Source organism: Rhinolophus sinicus, linkage group LG05 (assembly GCF_036562045.2).
Source record: "Rhinolophus sinicus isolate RSC01 linkage group LG05, ASM3656204v1, whole genome shotgun sequence".
NCBI classification, from domain to species: domain Eukaryota; kingdom Metazoa; phylum Chordata; class Mammalia; order Chiroptera; family Rhinolophidae; genus Rhinolophus; species Rhinolophus sinicus.
In genome coordinates, this window is record NC_133755.1 from 79,105,568 (window position 1) to 79,113,949 (window position 8,382).

The window sequence follows — 8,382 nt, forward strand, 5'->3', positions numbered from 1 at the left end:
GTATTTTTGTTTTTTGACTCACTCCAGTGAAAGTGAAAGAAAATCCACGAGACCATGCAAGAACAAAGAGCACCAGAAAACTAGACACAGGCAGGGGATTTCCAGCTCAGCCCCTTGTATATAAGCGGCGCAGTCTTCTCCTCAGCCTCTGTTTTCTTGGGCTCTGGTTCCTGCTGCTCCCGTCAGTGCAGAGATGGCTTCTTCCCTCTGTGTAAGTTGGGATTTGACAATAGGGGTAGGGAGAGGGAAAGCACCTCGAAGGGATGGGGATATCAGGAATGGATGAGGGACATGCCCAGGGAGACATGGTGGCTGGGAAGGCTTCTTGAGGGGATGAGATAGGCATTAGTATCTACAGAATGTGAGGGAAGGTTCTGTGAAGAGAAGCTGGGCATTTGGCTCCTGAGTTCTCTTTTGGGTCAGATCTTGGACCGGCTGTCGTGAGGGATCAGTGGTAGGAAGTGGGAGTATGCTTTGTGCTCAGCAGGGCTGGCAAGACTTGGAATGATGGAAATATTGTATTAAGCCTTTTTCCTTATCCTGTTTAGGGGCTCGTGGCTTAAACTTGAACTTCCTTCTCCTCCCAACAGGGACGTTCACACAACTCATTTATCCTGAGTTGTTCATGACCTGACACATTACCTTAAGTAAGAATATAAACACTATGAAGAGAACCTGGAATGAAGGCAATGCTTAGCACAGGAGTGACAGTCCAGTGAAGAAATGTCTGTGACATGTAAATTGGGAAGATATGTTTGAATGGAGCATGAGGGAGGTCCTGCCAGGCTTTCAAGTGACAACATAGGGGTTAGCTTCCCCATTTTCAGATTACTGAAGTAAGATTTAGATAGAGTCCTTACCTTCTGTGAGTGAGGCCCTGTTTTAATTAAGGACAAAATCATTTTCTACAATAGATAGATACAAAAACAGGGGAAATACAGAAGAACAAGTAACATTGAACAGTGTCGCTGTACTATGTATTAGGTTGGTGCAAAAGTAATTGCAGTTTTTGCAAATTTTTTAAAAATTTAAACCACAATTACTTTTGCACCAACCTAATAAGTTATTACTATAAAGCAGTGAGATATTAAAAGAGAAACAAACAGTACAGAGAACATGTTTGCTTGTAACATGGACATGGAGGGCAGTCCCGTGAGTTTCCCCTTAGGTGCCAGATCTTGGAAATTCTCTTTGGGAGTTAGTTTTAGAATCTGGCGTACACCTTTGGATACTCTGAAGTTGTATTTATTTTTTGACATTTGACAAAGTTTATCTGGGTAGGAGGCAGGTAAATATGGTGGGAAATTATTAATGATGTTTTTGGGATGAATGAGAGGTATGGTTATAGGGAATAAGACTGCCTTTCTTGTTTGTGTTATAACCTGGAAATTCAAAAAGAGAAGCTCCAAGAGAGGGAGGGACACAGCTGGTTATAAATCAGCCAGAGGACCAGACAGGCAGTGAAGGGCAGGAGAAACTAAGGAGGGGGAACGAGGGGTATGCAACGGGGCAGGCATCCTGGTGACTCTCTCTTGGCCCTCATTGTCCAGGTGAATGTCCATTCTCAGGAATGGGGACCAATGACCTTCACTGCCAACTCGCATGACAGAGTAAGGAAGATCAGTGAACACGTGCGGTCTCAGACCAAGGTTCCTGTGCAGGACCAGGTCCTCCTGCTGGGCTCGAAGACCCTGAACCCCCAGAGAAAGCTATCATCTTACGGCATTGACAAGGAGACCACCATTCACCTCACCCTGAAGGTGGTGAGGCCCAGTGATGAGGAGCTGCCCCTGTTTCTGGAGGAGTCAGGTGATGAGGGGCAGAGGCACCTCCTCCAGGTGCGAAGGTCCAGTTCAGTGCCCGAGGTGAAAAAGATGATTGAGACCAAAACTGCTGTAACCCCTGAGAAACAGATTGTGACTTGCAATGGAAAGAGACTGGAAGATGGGAAGATCATGGGAGATTATAACATCAGAAGGGGCCATTTACTCTTCTTGACATACCACTGCATTGGAGGGTGACCAACCTAGGGATGGGGTGATCTCTGGAGCAAAGGAGCTTATTTCCTTTTCGCTTTTACTCACCAACCACAACCTTTGATGATTCCTCAATATTAGTGAGAAAGAGGTAAATAGAAAGAGTAGATTTAGAGTGGGGAGTCAGACTGCAGAATACTTTTAAACTCTATGATTCTTTGATTCTAACATAATTGATTAAGTGGCAGGATTGTGTATATTACTGAAAACAGAAAATAAAAATTTAAGGCACATTAGAGATAGCATTCAAAGCCAGCTTGCAATTCAGTCCTTCCTTGCTTCCCTCTGACATATAGAAAAACTCCTATTTCCTTGCTTATCCGACAACATAGGAAGTTTTAGGCTGGGATCCATGTTCTACTAATTTCTGTGTTTCCATCTATGTGTAAACCAGTGCTTCATCTATCATATCACATGGTAATTGTTGAACCAAATTGAATTTCTCCTTATAGAGAACAAGGGAACGGTTTACTATGAAGTGAATTAATTACATGATTACAATCTAGTCAATAAAGAATTTAGAAATTCAATTAAACTACTTTCCCTCGCCTTATTTAAAGCTGGTTGGTATGAAATGAAACCTGGCACCGTGCCCCCTCTTTCTTGTCCCATACCCAGTGAAAAGTGTTATTATTTATGGGGATTATGGTGGGCATGGAAATATATTTTCCTTGGGAATCTAGAGATTTTGTGTCTGTAGTGGGGGATTCTTGGGGGCAGACTGCTTCAGAAGAGAAAGGACTTTCTGAAAGGTGGGGGATTGTGGACCAGTGTCTGTCCTGCCTGCCTTAGGGCCTGGCAGGTCTTCTGCTGGTTGGGGGCATCTGTTTGGGTGAGGGAGGTGGGGCTTGGTGTCTGGATTGACCCCAACACTCTGCCCAGATTCTGGCTGATAGAGCTTTTTCCTTTCTGCTTCCTTTAGCACCAGGTTCTTTCTTGGGAACTCGAGTCGCTTTCTCCATCTTACTCCCTTCAATTACTTCTGTGTCTTACTGTCCCTCTCTCATGTCCCCTTACTGGTCACATACACGTTTTTCTCACAAGCTGACAGATGTCCACCTTCTTCTTCACTAGTCTAGTCCCTTCTTATCTTTAAAACTTGCCCAAGAACCACCTCCTTGAAGAAGAGTTTCCCAGCTGAACCCCACCCAGCACAAAGCACACGGATGGGCGTTCCTGCTTAAACTCATGGGTCAAGTGCTCTGCGGTGGGCCCAAGTCAGTCATCTGACTAGGTGGCCATTAGGTTGGGACGATTTCCCGATATCAGAGACCGTGGCTCCTTTTCCTGGATGGGGTCTCCTGTAAGGTAGAGTCTAAGATTTCCTTGTCAATTTGGGAGACTGCTGGTGGCAGACACCGTGGAGACACAAGAACAGGCAGCCGGCTGTCAGGGGGGACCCACGCGTGTCCACCGATTTCCTCTGGTCCCCGCTGGACCGCATGCCCCATACGGCGCGGGCCACCGCACCATAGGAGGCCAGGACGACCGCGGACCGCACCAAGCGGATGAGCACGCCGTGGCGATCATGCAGCGCTCGCTCGCGTCTCGGCAGCCGCCGCCGCCACAGGCCCGCTCGCCGACGAAGTGATGCCCCTGGCGGGCGAGCCCAGCGCCAGCGCCAGCGCCGCCAGACGTGCCGTTTGCGCCGCAGAGTCGGTGAGGCCGCGGAGCCGGGAGGCGCGGGCCAGCGCGCCCCAGAGCTGCGTCGAGGCGCGGCCGGGTCGCGCTGCGGGCGGCACTCGGCTGTGGCGCCACCCAGCGCCGGCTCCCGCAGGACGCACGGCGCCGAGCCCGGCGCCAGCGACGCGCCCCGCTGGGCCTCGCACCGCAGGGCCGGGGCCGCGCAGGGTGGCCAGCAGCGGCGCGCCGCTTTCAAGGTGAAGCCGCCTCGGCCAGGGCCAGGTGGCAGCGGAAGTGGTGCGGCGGCCTGTGCGGGCGCAGGTGGCGCCCCGCCGGCAGCCCCAGGGCCCAGCTGTCAGTCAGAGTCGGCAGATAGCACAGGACAAGGACAAAGAGGACCGGCTGCAGGGAGGGCCAGTCAGAGAAGCCCAGCAGGAGGAAGCGCTCCTCTGTGCTGTGTTTGGCCTAAAGGAGGAAACCTCCCAGAATGTTTGGAAGGACGAAATATAAAAGGGTGACATTACTCCTTACAAGCAAAGGAAAACCCGGGCACGTGGAGTGTGTGGGGGAAGGGATGGAAGTCCGCACAATACTCAGCTGTCGACTGTAATCTCGTTTACAAATCTAGATCCTTAGTTTAGGGAGACAGCCAGATATTCGTATACTTCAGTGGCTGTATGTAACAGATTCTGTGAGGAAGGTAGTAGAATCTCCATCTTATAGGTGTACGAACTTGGGCTCAGAATGGCTACATTGTCCCAAGGCCATAGCTAGTGAGCAGCCCTGTGGGACTTGTACTCAGGCCTGTCTGATCTCCACCTCAGTGCTCTTTCAACTGCTTCCCTGGTCCTGGTTGTATTCCAAGGGCCAAAGTAGAAATCTAATCTTCCTCCCACATGATCGCCCTTCAGGCATTTGAAGACAGATTTTACTCTGAGCCTCGGTCTTCCTTCTCTGAACTGTGTAGTGCCTATAAACAAGTGCAATATTCCAGGCTTGGTGTCACCAATACTTTGGAAGATAGGAACTATCACCTTCTTTATTTCAGGTGTTCTACTTCTATTGATACAACCCATTATACTGCTGACTACTGAGCGCTCATCTATGGTGAGTCTCTCTTCCAGGCTGCTTCCAATATCTGCGCTCCTCCTGTTTATAATCTAGTGTGATGGTCATGATCAACACAGACCAGCACATGTGAACCAACCTTTAAATAAGAGTTGTCTGGGTCGAGGAAAGAAACACTGAAAAATGACTTGACTTGAAGCTGATGGACCCTTTCAATGAAAAGTGAAATCACGTCAGAGCTACAAACAGTAGCAGATTTTAAAATAAAAACCTGAGTATGATTGCATTGATAATCTACTCATTCATCCATTCATTAAATTGAGAGTCTCCTAAGTTCCAACTACTCTGTGGTACAGAGGTGAATAACATGGGCATATTCCTATTCTCACAGAACCTACAGTCTTGTGGGGAAAACACAATCAACCATAGTCCCTTAATTGTTTTCTAAAATTCTAATGTTCTTTAAGTAGAAAGCTACAAGTATGAACCAAGTTGTATTTTTATTTCTATTACTGCTCAGAACAAACTGGTTTTAGGTGTCAGAATGACATTTTTTTACATTTGGTTATTTTATTTTATATTTGACATTAATGTATTCAACAACTAACTTCCAGAATCTTCCAATCTTTTCTCTTTTAGTTTAGTTTTTATGTTCTCTTTTGAATTGGAGTAAGGAGTAGCTCCCTTAATCTGTCCTGAGATGTTGAACTTAAAATTCAAGAGATGAATACCTAGAGAGAACATTTTGTTCTAAACAGAGGCTCAATTTGTTCCATTATATATGGTATTGTCTACCTTTCTTCAGTTCTTTTCTTGAGCAATTCTGTCTCTAATTTACATTCTTTTATCTCTTCCAAATATCAGGATCATGTGTCCAGTCAACGTTTACTTTAGATATTTTTCTTAAAGGAACTCAACCTCTTCTTTGTTCCACATATTTAGATTCATTGGAACATAACATATTTAGCATCTATTTAAGTATATTTAAAGCAATGTTAAGGGACTAGTGGTAATATTTGCATTCGTTGACTTCTATAACATAAACAAAACAGAAATTGATCGCTAAATATAACTCTCTTCCTTGCTCCATTAAATTGCAAGTTTTAGAAAATACATTTTAAACCCACTTAAAGGGATTTAAATGGATTTTATACTCATTGAAATATTTAAAGGGATGTGCTTTTCTTTTCCATGGATTCGTTCTTCTTAAATACCATATCTGAAACCTGCCCAAATCTGTGGTCTCTAATTCGTATATGTGAAGTGTGTTTTGAGTTAATACTTTGAACGTGTTAACTCAGATACTTCATTAACTTTCCATTTATATAGTTCATTAAAACAGTTGTTTGAATCCCTAAAACAATAATTAAATATTTTTCTTTTCAAGTTGTTGTTATGTGATGCACAGGTTATTCATTGCCTGTTGTCTTTCACTTTTTTTTTTCAGTAAAAGAAGCCTTGAGCCCTATAAAATTTAACAGATGTGGTTTCCCAGAAACTATGCATACCAGAAACTATGCAAACCAGTGAGCTACGGGTGTCTGCAGGTGGGGATATTGTTGGTATGGCTGACATGACAGTGGAATTGGTGAACGATGGAAAGCAAGCTTCTTGGTTCACTTACAAATATAATATATACAGGTAGGCATTTGCAATCAATTTCAATTGATTTCTCCAGGGAATAAGTACTTCTTTATTTTTGCTACTCATTCATATGAACATTTCTATAAGGTATATAATAACTATGTTTGAAATAAGTCACATACATATTTACTTGGATACAGTGTTTTAAATATGGACTGGATAGCAGAACTGTTTAGTCAATTGAAAACTGGTTGTGGAATGCCGTGAATTTATTAGTCCTGCTGCATTCAAGTTAGGAGATGGAATCTATATTCGTAATTATCTCACACAGTCCAGAAACTATGTTGTCCATCCATTTGGATCAGATGAGTTCCTATCTACTAGTCATCAAATTGAAGAGAAACAAATATTTTATAAATTTCAATTGTAATAATTTTTTTCACTATTAAGTTTTATGATACAAATGTAGAATGTAAAAATGATATAATATAAAGTCGAACATACTCTGGTACGATAGCTGTGTGGTGTTGGGAAAAAACATAATTACTAATACTAGATCTCAGTTGTCTTATTTTTTGATGAAATGCTTCATTTTCTTCTTTCTCTGTAACTTAATTAAATGTAGCTAGTGACCTATTTACATAAAATGTTTCTGGAAAAGTTTGCTTTTGTTAATAAAATTCTTATTCTTTTTCCCAATAGCCATCCTATATCTCTTCTTTTTGTTTCTTTTGTGTGTGTTTTTCACATGCTAACAAAATTCACTTTGTCTTTAATGCTTCCTTGACTGTTTTTCTTCCCTTTGCCATGATCACTTAGTCTATTCTGATTGTCGTCCTGTTTCTGTAATTCATGCAGGACTACTTATCTACTAGGTAGGGTCTGGATTTGGTACTGCTTCCATTATATTTTTTATGTTCAATTCACCTACCTACTCCCACCTCACTCCAGCATCTCTGAGGAGTGGAACTTGAGACGTTGGGGTCTGGGCCAGAGTGTGGTGTCCCAGAAATTTAGGGCTCTGAGAATAGATGTAAGCAAACTACAGGTTTTGCATAGAGACAAAGGTATGATTTAGGAAGCAGTATTTTGGGGAGGTGACAGATCTAAAATTAAGAAAACTGTCCAAATCAGTCATAAGTCAAAAGGGACTAGGCTAGGAAGAAAAGAGAAAAAGGGGTACTATTTTAACAGAAACCTGGGAAGCCACAGGAGACAAGTCGGCAGTGGTCCGGCGCCAGGCTTTGCAGCGCTGTGCTTTGGAGAGTCTCCGAGGCCTTAGAAATACACAGGGAGCAGTCGAAGACAACTACCCAGGAGGGACTCCTGCTTTGGCTCCTTGCGCTCTTTCTGTTGCAAAACTTCATCACCCTGTGTTTTTACTTTCTCATTCTACTGTTCTTTTCATGGCACCCTCAAGGATCCAGTCCCTACTCCTGCGTAATTCCTTAATCTATGTCTCCAAAAGGGTAGTATTCTATTCAATGATCCAGCTGTCTGCTGATCACCTTCACTTGTGTGTTGAACCCACACTTCAAATTCACTGGACATCTCCACTCGGATATATATTAGACCTACACCTCAAATTTATTGCTTTTAAACCAATCATGCTCTCCCAAATCCACTTCCAGTAATTAACATTTCTGATTCCCAGATTCAAGTCTCATAAATCAGTGGTCCTCAGACTTCTAGGTTACTCGGCAAAATCAATTTGGAAACCAATATAGGACTGAAGGTTTCTTATTTTACTGAGTAATAGCATCAAAAAAACACACTCAAACACGTGAAATTATAACATTGACTCAATATGTGTTAACAAGAAAGTTCATGAGAAAAGTAGGAAGCAATACAGTCTCAGAATAAGAGATACATCTTCAGAAAACAGTCAAAAGATTTACACTAATGTGTTTACACAGACATATTTTTCTCATTATAAAACAGCACTGTTGTACACTCCTTTACTTACGAACTATTTCTCTAAATTTTCTTTTCATCATGACTCTCATATATAGCTGGTCAATTCTATCTCTGTAAAAACTCTTTCATACACTTATTTTAACTTGCTTGTTTT

General features: G+C 43.1%; 1 protein-coding gene across 1 annotated transcript; it reads left to right on the plus strand.

The window, feature by feature from the left end:
• Positions 1-28: 28 nt before the first annotated feature.
• LOC141566973 (ubiquitin D-like) lies at positions 29-2,571 on the plus strand. Its single transcript, XM_074332658.1, has 2 exons — positions 29-211; positions 1,551-2,571. Exons 1-2 carry the CDS (start codon positions 194-196, stop codon positions 2,019-2,021), a joined length of 489 nt encoding a protein of 162 aa, XP_074188759.1. The 5' UTR covers positions 29-193; the 3' UTR covers positions 2,022-2,571.
• The last annotated feature ends 5,811 nt before the right edge of the window (positions 2,572-8,382 follow it).